The sequence below is a fragment of the Anomaloglossus baeobatrachus genome, chromosome 8 (genome assembly GCF_048569485.1).
Source record: "Anomaloglossus baeobatrachus isolate aAnoBae1 chromosome 8, aAnoBae1.hap1, whole genome shotgun sequence".
In the NCBI taxonomy this organism is placed as follows: domain Eukaryota; kingdom Metazoa; phylum Chordata; class Amphibia; order Anura; family Aromobatidae; genus Anomaloglossus; species Anomaloglossus baeobatrachus.
The window spans coordinates 134,345,705-134,364,258 of record NC_134360.1 but is presented as its reverse complement, the minus strand read 5'-3'; the positions used below and the strand labels follow the sequence as shown (position 1 = coordinate 134,364,258).

The 18,554-nt window shown below is 45.3% G+C and overlaps 1 protein-coding gene across 1 annotated transcript in view; it reads left to right on the top strand.

Moving 5' to 3' along the window:
- The window catches only part of HMCN1 (hemicentin 1), a 921,797-nt gene that overhangs the window by 840,264 nt on the left and 62,979 nt on the right, over window positions 1–18,554 (top strand). Inside the window, exon 102 of the mRNA XM_075322013.1 lies at window positions 1,731–1,856. Coding sequence (XP_075178128.1) covers window positions 1,731–1,856 — 126 coding nt within the window. The remainder of the gene's footprint in view (window positions 1–1,730; window positions 1,857–18,554) is intronic.

Below are 18,554 nucleotides of genomic sequence, written 5' to 3'. Positions count from 1 at the left end.
AGCTCCTGTCACCTTCATGCTGGAAGCGACGCTGGAGGTCTGTGGATTACGCCGGACATGGAGGGCTTTTTGGGGCTTATTAAATTGGTAATGAGTGAATTTGTTTGTGTTTTTTATTTCTAATAAATGATTTTTTCATGTGTGTGTGTGTTTACTGTAACTTACAGATTAATCATGGAGGGTGTCTCATAGACGCCTGACATGATTAATCTATGATTTAGTGGCAGCTATGGGCTGCCATTAACTCCTTATTACCTCGATTTGCCAACGCACCAGGGTAAATCGGGAAGAGCCGGGTACAGTCCCAGAACTGTCGCATCTAATGTATGCGGCAATTCTGGGCGGCTGCTGACTGATATTGTTAGGCTGGGGGGCTCCCCATAACGTGGAGCTCCCCATCCTGAGAATATCAGCCTTCAGCCGTATGGCTTTATCTGGCTGGTAGTAAAATTGGGGGTGAATGCACGCCATTTTTTTAAATGTATTTATTTATTTCACTGCACAGTATAGACCCGCCCACCGGCTGCTGTGATTGGTTGCAGTGAGACACCTGTCACTCAGCGTGGAGGCGTGTCTCACTGCAACCAATCATAGGCGCCTGTGGGTGGGGAAAGCAGGGAATACGAGATTGCTTAATGAATGGCCGGCTTTTTCAAAATAGTAAAAGCCGCCGCCGTGCAGCGCTGCCCCGGGGATCGGTGAGTATGAGAGAGGGCTGCTAACTTCAGTCACTCAGGAGATTAGCAGTCACCGTTGAGTCCTTCACGGGTGACCGCTAATCAGGACGCAGCACAGACAGAGCCGCAGCATGACAGTGAAGTCGGGTGAAGTTCACCCGAGTTCATTCTGATTGTGCGGCTCTGTCTGTGTCTGCTGTCATCTGCCATTAAGCTCTGCTGCATGGCTGTCTGTGTCTGCTGTCAGCGGTCATGTAGCAGCGCTGAATGGCAGCGAGTTTTTTTCAGCCCAGTCGGACCGATTTTACTCGCATAGATGTGTTTCCACCCTAACAGTGCAGGGAGGGACAGCAGGCAGAAGGCGCAGGCGTGGCATTTCCGGCTGCACAGCTGACATCACAGGGGCTCTGAAGAGTAGGGGATAGATAATCCTGTATAATGAAGATGAGGGGCAGGCTGCTCTATTGGGCAGCACACACCCCATAGCTTGGAAGATAGAAGAAATAAAAGAGGATTTTTGCCAAATGATCCCTCATCCAGGAGGCAGACAGGTATGGCTTTCTTCATCTTTATGCCACCTGTATGCCAATATTAATAACTGAAAAAAACACAACAGGGCAACAGATTCCCTTCAAATAAGTCATTTGTCTACAATACATGTTTAATAAATTTAGATTAATTCAGCAAGCAGCAAAAACACATGTTTGCATTTTTGCTGCAAAAATACTGAAAGAATTGACATGCAGCAGTTTTCCAATTCAGTCCAGAAAATAAAGCAATCATGTGCATGAGATTTCTGAAATCTGAGAGCTTTTGCTGGTATGATAAAAAGCAGCTTTTTATTTGCCTAATGAAAAGCAGTAAAAATGCAATGTGTGAACATAGCCTTTGTCTGTAATCACAGGGAGGTTCTCGAGGAGTTTAAACACCTTTATTATTTAAGCTTCATGAAAATACTGTTTTGAGGAGTTTTTCTTGTTGTAGGGCAACAGGTCTAATGCTGTTACGATGGTATAAGGACAATATTCACTCATGTATGTTATATCCCTGCAGACCTGAACGAATGCCGTCAGAGTGTCTGCAGACCAGACCAACTGTGCAAAAACACACGTGGAAGTTACAAGTGCATTGATTTATGTCCCAGTGGATTTATAAAATCAGAAAATGGATCATGTGTTGGTAAGTGTTGTACATCCTTGTTGTAGGGGTGGAAACCATGATTTCAATGGTGTATCATACTTTACTGGATGCTACAATTTTGCTTAAAAACTGTTTTATCTGCTGTAGATTTAGCAGTTCTCTGAATGCTGAGCTCTGTATTAACCCGCCCAATACACTGATTGTCAGCTTTCTGTGTTTATTGTGCAGAGAAGAAAGCTGCCAATCAGTGGTGGGGGCTGGGATAAACTATTTGGCAGAAAGTCCAATAGTCATCCAGTGATAATTTTCTGCTGACAAAAAAATGATTATAAAAAAGGTAGTCTCAGCAGCCTGGAAAGTAATGCATCACTAAAGTCAGGTTCTCTGTATATACATCAAGCTCCTCTCACATTAAGTAGCATAAACTTAGAGACAGATTTCCTTTACTTATGGTTTCCATACTCACAAAATGTACACACATATAAATAGCCAAATGAAAGTACTGAGAAAAAACCTAAAAAGTCTATACAGGTGGAAGACATCATTGTGAGAGACATCACCGTATTTCTTGTAACCTACGGTATATACAAATAAGTATAAAACTCTCAGACAATCCTAATTCCAAGGATTAAAAAGTCTCCAGTAAATTTAAATCCAGATGTTTCCTGTCCAGAATCAGATTGGATGACCAGGGGACCAGAACATACTCTGATGTATCCAAGTTCTGCCACAAAAGTGGCCCAAAGGTTCAGGAGATTACAACTAAATCTGGAGGTGATTTTGTAGGCAATCACTTGCTATAAGAATCTTTCTCATGGGTTGATTGACATACAGCCTACTAAACCTTACTGATATGTTCTGTGAGTCCAATGAGAACAATAATGATAACAAAGCAATAAAAAGTGCATATAGACATGTTCTGTACAAATAGCGGGCCGGCTCTTAGAATCATGTCATGTGCTTGGCAAAAGTAGTCACAGCCTTACAGGGCACTTGTCAAGTGGTGAAAAAATATTTAGACTTAGCTTTTTTTGTACATTTCAAAAATTGGGGATTTATCTAGTTAAACCTATAACTTGTTAAAATTGTTCATTTTAAAGTTGCTACACATGAGTGATTCGTATCAGGGAGCAGGTATAGAGTCTATAGCCTGACCCATGCCAGGTACAATAAGAGTATGTTCACACTGAGGGTTGTTTTGTTTTTTTTAAAGAAGATTTTAAGGGCTCATGCGCACATAACTGCTGAATATTCTGCAGCGATTTGAGAGCACATGTGCACTTCAAATCGCTGCGCAAACACTGCATAATGAATGCAGTATTTTTGTTAAAAGCCGATTTCATGCGCTTTGGCTGCTGCCCCCACCATAGACAGAATGGGAGCTGCATCCAGAACGCACAAATAATTGACATGTTGCTTTTATGAACAAACGGATTTGGGTCAAAATTTTAGCACCCAAATCGCTGCGTTCAAAAAAGCAACGTGCGCACGTATCATGCACAATCTACATTGTGCAGTGAATGCAGGACGCATGCATTTATGCTGCAGTGCAATACGCAGCTTAAATGCATGTCAGTACGCAACATGCGCATGAGCACTAAAGCAGAAACCGAGCTCTCCAAATTCTCCTCAACAAAGACAAAAAATCATGAAAACTGTGGAGTTTCCTCTCATTTTCTGCTCCAAAAGTGCAGCAGAAAGACTCAGTGTGCACATTGAACATAATGCACAGCAATGTCAGAACGACATTGCAGTGCACATGTTTTGTTTTATGACACATCTTTTAACAACTTTACGGTTTGGGAACATTAAAGAGGTTAAAGTGATTTCCTTATACTTCAAGCAGTTCCCATTTTTTATACTTTATATGAGCCGAGCAAAGGGTGTGCTCGCGAGCCTCTATCAAACCGAACCCGAACCTTTATCCGAGCCTTTATACCTTTAACTCGGATGATCTCCTGACGACAACCTGTAAGCGCTGGTGCCATGGCAATGCCATCAGGAGGTCATCCGAGTTCATTAGATACTCTGTTGGCCTCCTGTCACTGCACATACACAGCTGGGTACTCACCAGTGATGCTGTTGCTTCCGGGTCTGCGTGTCTACATCTGCTACGGTAATGATAACGTCTAAATCCCAGTTGCTAAAAGAACCTTTGCTGACGACATGCCATGTGACCAGAAGGGCCGTCCCTTCTGGTCACATGGGCATGACATCAGCAAAGGCCTCTGCCAAAATAGCCGATATAAGGAAGCAACATTATTTCTCTAAGTCAACGTGGGCATGGAGTTGTTTATAATAGAAGCAGGGGTCTGGGAGTCAGACCTCCAGATGGGGGGGTCCACCATAATCATGCAAAGGGGGCTTTGCACCCCCTGTTTGCACCCCCTTCACTCCCTTTTTCTGGGGGTCTCACCCCCAGACTCCCACTTCTATTATAAACAACTCCATGCCCACATGGAAAATAATGTTTATTCTGACTGGAAACGTCAGACTGCATATTGAACACATTCCTATCATGTGATAAGGGCGTGTTGAAATTACGTCATACCTGGAAGGCGCCCACACACTCTAGCATCTACCGTCAGTATCGTGGTATAAAAATAACAAAATAAAACAATTGTCGTAGGGTCCCCCCCATATTCTGATACCCAGCACAGATAAAGCATATGGCTACAGGCTGCAGCGCCCACCCATGTGCTCATCTTGGATGTGTATCAAAATAAGAGGAACCGCATGTGTCTTTTTTTTTTAATTATTTAAATAAATAATTTTAAAAAAACAGCGTGCGGTCCCTCCTTCTCCCAATTTTGATACCCAGCCATGTTGAAGCCCGACAACTGGGGATAGTATTCTTAGACTGGGGAGGCATATATTTATTAGGCCTCCAGCCTAAAAATGCCAACATGTAGCTCCCCGAGATTGTCGCATCCATTAGATGTGACAATCCCAGCACTTTACTTGGCTCTTTCCGATTGCCCTGATGCGGTGGCAATCTGGGTAATGAAAAGTTAATAATAGCCCACATCTGTCATCAAGCCCAAAATTAGTGATGGGAAGGGGTCTTGTATGAGCTTCCCCATTACTAATCCTATAAGTAAAAAGAAATACACAAACATCGAGAAAAATCCTTTATTTGGAATAAAATATAAAACCACCCTGTTTCACTACTTTATTAACCCCAAAACACCCAGTTCCGACGTAATCCACACAAGCTCCCACGACGGTCCTGGCTCTGCTGCATCTGAGCCTGGAGAGACTGAAAACATGTCCGATCTCCTCCGTTTCCGGGAAACACGGACAAGAAGAACCCAGCTGGCAGCAGTGACGTCACTCAGTTCATCGGAGGTCATACCCGGGTTCCCACGGTATGACCTCTGGTGACCTGAAGCACTCTGGCTTAAAGTGCGGGGCTGTGTCCTGTACCCTGCCAGCACTTAAAAAATGACAGTGATGGCATGGAAGTGCAGGCTGCTCCGCACTCACTGGATGGCATTGTCAGTGTTGAAGGGCTGGTGGGGAGTGGGGCATGGCCCCGCACTTTAACAGTGTTAGGGCGGCTTTGCACATTGCAACATCGCACGTGCGATGTCGGTGGGGTCAAATCGAAAGTGACGCACATCTGGCGTCACTTTCGACATCGTTGTGTGTAAATCCTAGATGATACGATTAACGAGCGCAAAAGCGTCATTATCGTATCATTGGTGCAGGCTCCGACTTTTTCATAATTACGCTGCCGTGACAGGTACGATGTAGTTCCTCGCTCCTGCAGCAGCACACATCGCTGTGTGTAAAGCCGCAGGAGCAAGGAACCTCACCTTACCTGCCGCCGGCAGCTATACGGAAGGAAGGAGGTGGGCGGGATGTTTACATCCTGCTCATCTCCGCCCCTCCACCGCTATTGGCCGCCTGCCGTGTGACGTCGCTATGACGCTGCACGACCCGCCCCCTTAATAAGGAGGCGGGTTGCCGGCCAGAGCGACGGTCGCAGGGCAGGTGAGTGCATGTGAAGCTGGCGTAGCGATAATTTTCGCTACGCCAGCTATCACAAGATATTGTACCTGCGACGGGGACGGGGACTATCGCGTGTGACATCGCAGCATCGGCTTGCGATGTCGCAACGTGCAAAGCCCGCCTTAGTGTTAGCAGGGGGCCAACCGCGATCAGCGGGGACATCACTCAGGGAAGGAGGACCATGAGAACCTTTCTGCTGTGACCACAACTTACCTGAGAGATGTCACCGCTGATCGCAGCTAGTTCCCTGCTGGCACTGCCACTGTTAAAATATGGGGACATGTCCCGCTCCCCGCAAGCCTTTCAAAATTGACAATGCTATCCAGGGAGTGCGCACTTCTATGCCAGCACTGTAACTGTTAAAGTGCTGGCAGGGTGCGGGACAAGGCCTTGCACTTTAATCCAGAGTGATTCAGGTCACCAGAGGTCATACCGTTGGAACCCGAGTATGACCTCAGATGAACTGAGTGACATCACTGCTGCCAGCCGGGTTCTTCTTGTCAGTGTTTTCCGGAGCCTGGAGAGATCGGACATGTTTTCGGTCTCTCCAGGCCTGGATGTAGCAGAGCCAGGACTGTCATGGGACCTCTTGTGGAATCCGTCGGATCTGGGTGTTTTGGGGCTAATAAACTGGTGAAAGAGGATGCTTTTGTATTTTATTTCAAATAAAGGATTTTTTTCGGTGTTTGTGTTTATTTACTTTCAGTTACAGATTAGTGATGGGGGGTGTCATAGACGCCTGCCATCACTAATCTAGGGATTAGTAGCAGCTGTAGGCTTTTATTATCCCCTTATTACCCAGATTACCACCGCATCAGGGCAATCGGGAAGAGCCAAGTAAAGTGCTGGGATTGTCGCATCTAATGGATGTGACAATCTCGGGCAGCTAATTTTAGGCTGGGGGGCCTAATAACCATAGGCCTCCCCAGTCTGAAAATGGCAGCCCCAGCTGTCAGGCTTTCTCATGGCTGGGTATCAAAATTGGTTGGGACCACACGTTTTCTTTAATTATTTATTTAAATAGTTAAAGAAAAAAAAAGGTGCATGCGGTTCCTCTTATTTTTATACACCGCCAAGATGAGCGCCGGGATGGGGGCTGCAGCCTGTAGACATGGGCTTTATCTGTGCTGGGTATCAGAATATGGGGGACACTACGCCAATTGTTTTATTTATTTATTTTTATACCATAATACTGCATAGTAGGCAGACGCTTTCACACAGGCTGGGGGCGCGTCTGACTACAACCAATCAAAGACAAAAGGCCGGCCGGTGGGCGGGGAAAGCAGTGTATATGAGATGAGCGTCACAGGAAGTGAAGGAGAGGCCATGAGAGCAGCATACAGCCACTTGGAAGCAGTGTGACAGCCTTCCCGGTCAATCGGTGAGTATGCGGCGCTTGTTCCTACCCCTTTGCACCGGATTCCAAATGTATTTTTGGAGATGTGATGTTCATGGGAAAACCGAACTAAAGGCCAAGTTTTAAGTGTAATGCTTGTGTTTGCCGAGCCTGAACGAACAAGCTCAGGTTCGTACCGAACCTGAGTTTGGCAAACTTTATCAAACAGGTTCACGCATCTCTATTCCGAATGCCAATATTTTGACTCAGTTGATCATCAATGAGAATGCAAAGCTTCACGGGTTTCCTTGCAATATGGTCTCAGATCGAGAACCCAGTTTTTTTCCAAATTTTGGAAAGCATTTTGTGTGTGCGTGACTGGGGGCGGAGTTATCTTTCATTTATGCCTTCTGTGACGACATGGACTCTGTGAGTGCCTAGCATGAGTTAAGTTTCTTAACATTCAGCTGGACATAAAGATATTTTGTTTATGGACTGGGGATAAGCCCTCATTGTTTCTGACTCAGGAGTCTACTGTTAAAGTTCTTGTTGACTCGTGTAATTACCTTGGCCAGAGAGGATCAGATATCCAGACAAATCAATTGTGCGAACCTCCATTGTTTTGCTATGTGTATTTGGATGAGATGTGGCTTGGCTGTTTCTCCCTCATTTCTGTTAGAGACCATTAGGCTATGTGCGCACGTTGCGTAAATACATGCAGTTACGCTGCACTTTGTAGCGCAGCGTAACTGCATGCGTCCTGCGTCCCCTGCACAGTCTATGGAGATTGTGCAGGGGCCGTGCGCACGTGGCGTTTTAGAGCGCAGCGCTTCGGCTTGTGCCGAAGCGCTGCGTTCTAAGAAGTGACATGTCACTTCTTTCCTGCGCTTTGCCGGCAGCTCCTGCACTGTCTATGGCAGGAGCTGCATGCAGAGCGCATGGAATCGGCTTTTTTTTTTTTTCACTACGGACATTTCTGCAGCGATTTAAAGCGCACATGTGCTCTTCAGATCGCTGCAGAAATTTCTGCAGTGACTGTACACAACGTGCGCACATAGCCTTACTGCTGGGTATGTTTTGCATACGGCTTGAGATCTAGCCAATAAGAGCCTAGTCTTATACACCAATCGTGAAGACTCCGGTGGTCTGTATGGAGAGCTCAGGGGTATAAGGAGGACTGTCCATTGCCCGGGTTGACTCTTGCTACATGATGCCAATCTAGGATCTGCGGATCCGATTGGCAAGCCATAGCTTAACCTGGATTATAATACTACATGGACTTCAGCATCGAATGCAAGGATTCGGCTGAGATATCAAAGACTACCTAAGGAAGGAATCCAACTTGGGACAATCCAGTCACATGACTAAAGACTTTGCGGTCCTCAGCCAGCTTCCTAAATTTCGCGTTATTCCATTCTTGGTAGGTGCCCGCTGAAAGCGGGGTGCTGCTGGTTTGGAGTAAGTATCCCTGGAAACTCTGAGGCATGGACATTCTAATCCCTGATGAGCCAGCGGAAGGGTGACAAACTATTGCCGGTTACATTCTGTGGTTTTGCTGGTTATGTGCCATATGGCATTAATTGTTTGGGGATCCAATAAAGTCTTAATATTGTGATTCCTTCACCCTGTGTTGTCTGAGTAGTGTTCCGCCCACAGTTAAGGAGGTTGGACGCTCAGTTGGGATGAGCCCTGGGCCATGCTGTTTTTCTAAAGGCACCAGGCCAGCGGACGAGAGCACCCACTGACCCCCATGTCTCCACACCTTCCATCCTAGTCAAATGGTGAGACCAAGCATATAAATCAAAATTTGGAAAACTTACCTTAGGTGCTTTGTCTCTAAGAACCAGGAGGATTGGGCATTGTACTTACCATTGGCTGAATTTTCTTTAAACATTCATCACCAGGATCAGGTAATAAAAAAGACGTACGCTCACCAAGTGTAGGTAATATCCTTCTGTGCTATTGTGTTTGACGGAGCCAACTTCTTCACCGCAGACCAGCGGTAATGTATAAAGGAATAAGGAAGAAATACTTAGGAGTTGCAAGACACTTTGTAGAAAAACACAATAGCAATACAGAAAATTTAATCTGGTTTGGGCTTGAGAAGGTGGAACGTCCTATTAGGCTGCGACCGCACTTTGCGTTCACCTACTTGCAGTTCTAAACGCACGTTTTGTGCTTAATTGATTTGACCAAAGTTGCCTTTTTCAGAAATTTAGCGCTGAAAATGCATGCGTATTTACCGCGTTTTTGATACGTTTTCAGCGCTTTTTACCTGCTTTTCCACCAGTATTTTGACAAATGCGTTTTGTAAATCAACACACTACTAAATAAGGGTAAGTTCACACAGTGCATTTTTCGCTGCGTTTTTGCGCAGTTTTCGGGTGCGTTTTTGCTCAGAAAACTGCATGACTTTGCTTCCCCAGCAAAGTCTATGAGTTTTCATTTTTGCTGTCTGCACACAGCATTTTTTTTCAGCTGCGTTTTTGTGGTGCCACAAAAACGCAGCATGTCAATTATTCCCGCGTTTTTCACTGCATTTTCATCCATTGAGTGCAATGGGATGTTGAAAGACGCAATGAGAAACGCAAATAGATGCGTTTTGGTGCGTTTTAGTGCGTTTCTAAGACCAAAAACGCAGCTATAAACGCAGGAGGTGGGTAGTAAAGTGACATGTACAGGAAGAGGATTCCGTCTGTCAGTAAACACAGAAGCGTGAATCCTCCTGGTACCGTCACCGCTGCGTCTACCTCCCGTCCTGTGCATGAATTCTGCCGTGCGGCGCCATGTACGGGCAAGAGGTGGAAGCGGCTGCGAAATCAAGTGAACAGTAGAAAAAAAAAAGTCATACTCACCTGTCTGCAGACTCCCGGTGCCATGCCCACTCCCAGATCCTCCTCCCGGTACCGCCGCTCCGGGGGTGTGCAGTCTCCCCGGGTACGTATGCCTGCAGGATGCAGGACCTGGTGATGGATCACCTGATGCAGTCACCTGACGCATCAGCTGATCGTAAGTCTCGGGGTGACGCCGGCGCCCGGCCGGTTTAACCTATCAGCGGATGCGTCAGGAGACTTCATCCCTGATTACCGGCAGCTGCTGCACCGATCGGACGGGATCAAACTCGCTCTAGGAGCTGCCGGTAATCAGCACATAAGTGAGTATTTTTTTTTTTTTTTGCACCGATGCATCTGCTGATTGTATAATCGGCTTTTATACAATCAGCTGATGTGTGATGTGATTCAGGCACTTGATCCTGACACATCATCTGATCGCCTTCCAGCAAACCGATCAGATGATATTGGATCCGGATTGGACGGCGCGGGACCCTTGATCTAGGATTACTGCGGAGGGGGGTTCTTTATTTCAATAAAGATGGAGTCACTAATTGTGTTGTGTTTTATTTCTAATAAAAATATTTTTCTGTGTGTTGTGTTTTTTTATCTTTACTAGAAATTCATGGTGGCCATGCCTAATATTGGCGTGACACCATGAATTTTGGGCTTAGGGCCAGCTGATAATATACAGCTAGCCCTAACCCCATTATTACCCAGTGAACCACCCGGCATCAGGGCAGCTGGAAGAGTTGGATACAGCGCCAGAAGATGGCGCTTCTATGAAAGCGCCATTTTCTGGGGTGGCTGCGTACTGCAATTCGCAGCGGGGGTGCCCAGAAAGCATGGGCACCCTGCACTGTGGATTCCAATCCCCAGCTGCCTAGTTGTACCTGGCTGGACACAAAAATTAGGCGAAGCTCAAGTCATTTTTTTTTTTTTTTAATTATTTCATGAAATTCATGAAATAATTAAAAAAAAGGGCTTCTCTATATTTTTGGTTCCCAGCCGGGTACAAATAGGCAGCTGGGGGTTGGGGGCAGCCCGTACCTGCCTGCTGTACCCGGCTAGCATACAAAAATATGGCGAAGCCCACGTCATTTTTTTTTGTTTGGGGGGGCAAAGAAATCCTGCATACAGTCCTGGAAGGAGGATGCTGAGCGTTGTAGTTCGACAGTTGCTGTCTGCTCTCCTGCATACACTATTGGATGGAGGATGCTGAGCCTTGTAGTTGACAGCTGCTGTCTGCTCTCCTGCATGCACTATTGGATGGAGGATGCTGAGCCTTGTAGGTCTTCTCCCCCTGACTCTCCCTCCAGCATACAGTCCTGGATGGAGCATGCTGAGCCTTGTAGTTCTGCAGCTGCTGTCTTCTCTCCTGCATACACTATTGGATGGAGTATGCTGAGCCTTGTAGTTCTGCAGCTGTCTGCTCTCCTGCATACACTAGTGGAGAATGAAGAACATATTGAAGAAGGAAATGACATCAGAGCTTTTTTTTTTGTTCACTGATAAAAAACGCAGTGAGCAAAACCGCAGCAAAATGCAGCAAAAAACGCACCAAATCGCGGCAAAACGCGCACGTTTTTTGCCGTGTTTTTTTGCCGCAGGTGCATTTTTGAGCGTTTTTTGCCGCAAAAAAACGCACAAAAACGCAGCGTCAAAAAAACGCAGTGTGTGAACCTAGCCTAAAGGTTAAACATTTAAATATATTGAAAAAAGATTAAAAAAAAAGATTAAATACATAAGTGCAGAAATTAAAAAGAAAATAGAAATATATAATGGAATTATAGCGGTAATATAGTATTTATTAGAAAAATAGCACTAAATTTAACATTTTCTTTAATTTAATTGTCGGATTATGTGTGTGTGTAAAGGGACATATGAAATCAGTAATTTAATGTGCAAAAAGCATGCGTTTTGTAAGTTCAAAACGCATGTTTTCTGCACAGAAAAAGCAGGTAAAGGAAACTTGTTTTTTGCCATTTCTCATTGACTCCAATATTAGCAAAACGCACTCAAAATGGCAAAAACAACTGACACGCTGCTTCTTTGAACGCATGGTTTTTGCCACAAAATATGCAAATTAAACGCAGCGTTTAGAAACGCAAAGTGCGGTCTAGAAATCCAAATTTTCCATAGACTTTGCTGTGAAATCAAAACGCATGCCTTTTGGCAAGAAAAAGGTGCAGTTCAAAACGGACCTAAAAAGCACCTAAAACGCAGGTGAAAACATAAAGTGCGGTCGCAGCCTTAGAGGTGGAGACTGGATAAAAAAGCTGTTACTTAGGGAAGCTTTCTGGATTGTGGATCTCAATATCCAGGTGGAATGAATTATAAGAATGATCTTGGTTTATAATTTACATCATATTATACATGATAATTGATTAGAACACTGGCATTATAACAATAAAACTAGTTTTATAAGAATTAATAGTAGTTATTTTCAGTTTTCCCATGAATATTATCTTATTGCGAAAATATATTATATTTATTGTACTTTATGTATAATATTATGTCATAATAATTGTTAACTATTGTCATGTTTGGGAATTTTGAAAATGTCTGATAATTCCTGAGTAGAGATGAGCGAACCGGTCACGGTCTGGTTCGAGTTTGGTTCGGTGAACCCGTTCGGCGAACCACTCGAACCCATAGGAAACAATGGGAGGCAATCACAAACACATAAAAACGCATTATAAATGTACACATACACTTAATAAACATTGCCATAACACTTACCTGTCACCGGGATGCGTCCTGCACTCTGTCTCCTGCAGCTTTTCCATCGGTAATCGCTGTGTCCTCCGGGAAAACACCAGCAGTGATGCAGGACCTATTGTGACGTCAAAATAGCCATGTGACCAGTCACGTGTCTATTACAGTCATATGAAAAAGTTTGTTGCATCCCTATTAATGTTAACCTTTTTTCTTTATAACAATTTGGGTTTTTGCAGCAGCTATTTCAGTTTCATATATCTAATAACTGATGGACTGAGTAATATTTCTGGATTGAAATGAGGTTTATTGTACTAACAGAAAATGTGCAATCCGCATTTAAACAAAATTTGACCGGTGCAAAAGTATGGGCACCCTTATCAATTTCTTGATTTGAACACTCCTAACTACTTTTTACTGACTTACTAAAGCACTAAATTGGTTTTGTAACCTCATTGAGCTTTGAACTTCATAGGCAGGTGTATCCAATCATGAGAAAAGGTATTTTTGGTGGCCACTTATAAGTTGCTCTCCTATTTGAATCTCCTATGAAGAGTGGCATCATGGGCTCCTCAAAAAAACTCTCAAATGATCTGAAAACAAAGATTATTCAACATAGTTGTTCAGGGAAAGGATACACAAAGTTGTCTCAGAGATTTAAACTGTCAGTTTGCACTGTGAGGAACATAGTAAGGAAATGGAAGAACACAGGTACAGTTCTTGTTAAGCCCAGAAGTGGCAGACCAAGAAAAATATCAGAAAGGCAGAGAAGAAGAATGGTGAGAACAGTCAAGGACAATCCACAGATCACCTCCAAAGACCTGCAGCATCATCTTGCTGCAGATGGTGTCAATGTGCATCGGTCAACAATACAGCGCACGTTGCACAATGAGAAGCTGTATGGGAGAGTGATGCGAAAGAAGCCGTTTCTGCAAGCACGCCATAAACAGAGTCGCCTGAGGTATGCAAAAGCACATTTGGACAAGCCAGTTACATTTTGGAAGAAGGTCCTGTGGACTGATGAAACAAAGATTGAGTTGTTTGGTCATACAAAAAGGTGTTATGCATGGAGGCAAAAAAACACGGCATTCCAAGAAAAGCACTTGCTACCTACAGTAAAATTTGGTGGAGGTTCCATCATGGTTTGGGGCTGTGTGGCCAATGCCGACACCGGGAATCTTGTTAAAGTTGAGGGTCGCATGGATTCAACTCAGTATCAGCAGATTCTTGACATTAATGTGCAAGAATCAGTGACGAAGTTGAAGTTATGCAGGGGATGGATATTTCAGCAAGACAATGATCCAAAACACCGCTCCAAATCTACTCAGGCATTCATGCAGAGGAACAATTACAATGTTCTGGAATGGCCATCCCAGTCCCCAGACCTGAATATCATTGAACATCTGTGGGATGATGTGAAGCGGCTGTCCATGCTCGGCGACCATCAAACTTAACTGAACTGGAATTGTTTTGTAAACAGGAATGGTCAAATATACCTTCATCCAGGTTCCAGGAACTCATTAAAAGCTACAGGAAGCGACTAGAGGCTGTTATTTTTGCAAAAGGAGGATCTACAAAATATTAATGTCACTTTTATGTTGAGGTGCCCATACTTTTGCACCGGTCAAATTGTTTAAATGCGGATTGCACATTTTCTGTTAGTACAATAAACCTCATTTCAATCCAGAAATATTACTCAGTCCATCAGTTATTAGATATATGAAACTGAAATAGCTGCTGCAAAAACCCAAATTGTTATAAAGAAAAAAGGTTAACATTAATAGGGGTGCCCAAACTTTTTCATATGACTGTATCTCATTGGCTACAGATTGGTCACATGACTATGACGCGTCATGCTAGGACCTGTCATTGCATCTCTCTGTTACATGGTGCACGTTTGTGTATCGCCGTGTACCGGCGACATGCTCTAGCACACAGTCGACTCCCCGCTCTGCTTCCCCGTTCCCTTAAGGTACCGTCACACTAAGCGACGCTCCAGCGATCCCACCAGCAACCTGACCTGGCAGGGATCGCTGGAGCGTCGCTACACGGGTTGCTGGTGAGCTGTCAAACAGGCAGATATCACCAGCAACCAGTGACCAGCCCCCATTCAGCAGCACGCATGGAAGCGATGCCGCGCCTGGTAACTAAGGTAATTATCGGGTAACCAACCCGATATTTACCTTGGTTACCAGCGCACACCGCTTAGCGCTGGCTCCCTGCACTCCTAGCCAGAGTACACATCGGGTTAATTTAACCCGATGTGTAGTCTGGCTATGTGTGCAGGGAGCATGGAGCCGGCACTGACAGCATGAGAGCGGCGGACGCTGGTAACGAAGGTAAACATCGGGTAACCAAGGAAAGGGCTTCTTGGTTACCCGATGTTTACCGTAGTTACCAGCGTCCACAGAAGCCGGCTCCTGACCGGCTGACACAGCTGGTCAATAACGGATATCACCGTTGCCATAGCAACGTACTTGGTAGCGGTGACGGGGACGTCCCGCTACCAGCACGCAGCGGCACCAGAATTACGTGATCGGAGCAGAGTTGCTATGGCAACCCGTGCCACCGCTTACAGCCGGGAGCCAGTGGTCACTCTCACAGAGTGATTTCTGCACGGAGCACAGCGTCTTCACCCTTGCATCTGTGCTGTCTGATGGAGCAGACAGAGCTGCATGTGTTGAAGGGGAAAGAAGACAGAAGAGCAGGATCATGGAGGGGTGACAGGGGGTAATAAAGATGGAGTCTCTAATGTGTCTGTGTATTTATTTCTATTAAAGTATTTTTTTTCTGTGTGGTGTTTTTTTTAACCCTTTATTGGAGATTCTTAATGGCCGGGTCAAACGTGCCTGACATTAAGAATCTCTGACTTAATACTAGCTAGTAAAACAAAGCCAGTATTAACTCATTATTACCCAGCAAAGCCGTCACCAGGGCTGTTGGAAGAGTTGGATACAGCGCCAGATGATGGCGCTTCTATGAATGCGCCATTTTCTGGGGTGGCTGAAGCTTGCAATTCTCAGCAGAGGCGACCAGAAACCTCGGGCTAACCTGTGCTGCGGATTCCAATCCCCAGCTGCCAAGTTGTACCCGGCTGGACACAAAAATGGGGTGAAGCCTACATCGGTTTTTTTTTAATTATTTCATGAAATTCATGAAATAATTAAAAAAAGGGCTTCCCTATATTTGTAGTTCCCAACCAGGTACAAATAGGCAGCTGGGGTTTGGGGGCAGCCCGTACCTGCCTGCTGTACCTGGCTAGCATACAAAAATATGGCGAAGCTCACGTCATTTTTTTTTTTGGTAGTTTTTTAGCAAAAAAAATAAAAAATGCTTCCGTGGATTTTCCATTGCCAGTAAAGGTAACACCAAGCAGTGGCGGTTAGCAGCCAGTAGCTGCTTGGATTACCCTTAGTTAGCAATACAAAAAATGCAGCAGGAGCCCATATATATTTTTTTCAATTATTTATTTAAATAACTAAAAACAAAATGCGCTTCCCTGTATTTTGATTGCTGGACATCACGGTGCTGTAAAAATAAATCTTTAAAAAAAATGACGTAGCGCTCCGCGGTATTTTTGATTCTCAGTGCAGATAAAGTAGACAGCTATGGGTTGCCACCTCCATCTGCCTGGCGTTACCTTGGCTGGCAATCAAAATACAGGGAAGCCCATTAATTTTTTCTATTTAAAAAAATAGTTTAAAAAAAAATGACGTTGGGTCCCCCCATTTTTGATAGCCAGCTAGGGTAAAGCAGATGGCTGTATCCTGAAAACCACAGCTGGCAGCTTTACCGTGGTTGCGGATCCAATGTGGAGGTCACCCCAGGCTCTTTTTTTATAATTATTTTATAAATATTAATAATTACAAAAAAAAAGTAGGGTCCCCCCCAAATTGGATCACCAGCCAAGGTAAAGCGGACAGGTGTGGTCTGGTATTCTCAGGGTGGGAAGGTCCATAGTTATTGGCCCTTCACAGCCTAAAAATAGCAGGCCGCAGGTGCCCCAGAAGTGGCGCATGCACTAAATGCGCCACTCCTGGCGCTTCACCCCAGCTCATCCCGTGCCCTGGTGTAGTGGCAAACGAGGTAATAAATGGGGTTGATACTAGCTGTAAGGTCACCTGACATCAAGCCCAGCAGTTTGTGATGTCATGGCGTCTATCAGATACCCGACATCACAGACTGTCAGTACTAACAAAAAAAATAGACAAAAAAAAATGTATTTGAAAAAACACTCCCCAAAACATTCCCTCTTTCACCAATTTATTGTAAGGAAAAAAAATAAGGGGATCCCACGATGACTCTGGACCATCTAGAATATGGGGGGACACGCTCAGGGAACGTACCCCCCCATTTTCTAGGAGTGCAGACCCTCCATGTGAGGAGTGTGGGTGCAATGAATCTGCACCCACTCTCCCCGGGTCCACAGCAGCAGAGTCCATGTCGTAACTGTTGCTACCAAAGCTGCAATGCCCTGCTCATGAGGTAAGGGCATGCCTAATCAGGAGAACGATTCTACATTTCCAAATATTAATATTTGCTGATATTATTGCTATTCCACCTACTATATATTGGGGATAGGCTCTTGGAGATGGAATACCCCTTTAAGTCCAGTTTTCCAGCTGAATGAATACTAAACAGAGCTAGCTATTTAGACATGTTTTCTTGTGGCGTATAATGGACTCTCATGTTTGGTAGTCGTTCAGCAGGGCAACAGAAATAGCAAATCTCTTCATTTGTAAATGTAGTATAGCTCTCCTGATCAACTATGTCCCTTACCTCATGAGCAGGGCATTGCAGTAGCTTATAGATGCATGGTTACCACCACTCACTGTGTCTGAGCACAGGAAGCTGAGCTGACAGCCGCTCTGTGCATGCGGCAGCGTCTATTGTGAAGGAGGGGACCGCGGGGGATCAATGCTGCACAGGTACCTTGGGACACCAGGGAACACTGGTGGGGTTATAGGGGGTGACCTGGCAGGGCCTAGGGAGGAGTTTTCTGTTGCATGTGTCATGGCACATGTGACAGAAATCAGAGGAGTAGGGTGAATGTGGCCGGCGCGCTGCTGTGCGCGCGGCCATCTTGGATTTCTGGGAGGGGGTCGGGGGGGCACTTTGGCGACATCGGGGGACCAGAGGGCCGGGGAGGACATTTATCTCCCATCTTACGTGTTTGTTTATGCCAGATGGGAGATAAATAATTTTTTACCGGCGCTGTCATTTACTGTAACGTGATCACCGGTATACGGTGTATACCAGTGATCACGTGAGCTGGGATCGGAAAAACTGGCCTGAATCATGATCTCCAGGGTCTCAGCTACCCCTAAAACCCTGGACATTTTCTGACGCTGGGGGGCACTGTTCACTTATTTCTGCCTGCTGTTTATAAATGGCAGATCAGAATAAGGCTACATTCACACAACCGATCCGTTTTTGCAGTCCGCAAAAAACGGTCTGTTTTTTTTCACGGGTGCATTCGTGTGGCATAAGTTTCCGTTCCGTATTGTTAGGTCCGGGTGGTGGATCCACTGGGCCGTGCACCCCACCGGAGGCCTGGGTGCACAGTAGCCGGAGCACTACCGTGACGGGTAGAACACTCACTGGGGCTTCAGAGTTCCTGGAGACAGTGCAGGAATCTGGCACAGGTGCCGGGTAGGAATGTCAGGCAATAGTATTGATCACAGGACACGGCACAAGGGGGACCTGAGCACCTAGCTTTCAAGACAAGGCTTACAAGACACGTTGATCAGGCCCCGCCCACATGGCAAGGCCAGTCTTATATACCCAGCACAGCCTCATGTCATATCCTGCTGCAGCAGTGCTGGGCCCAAAAGACCA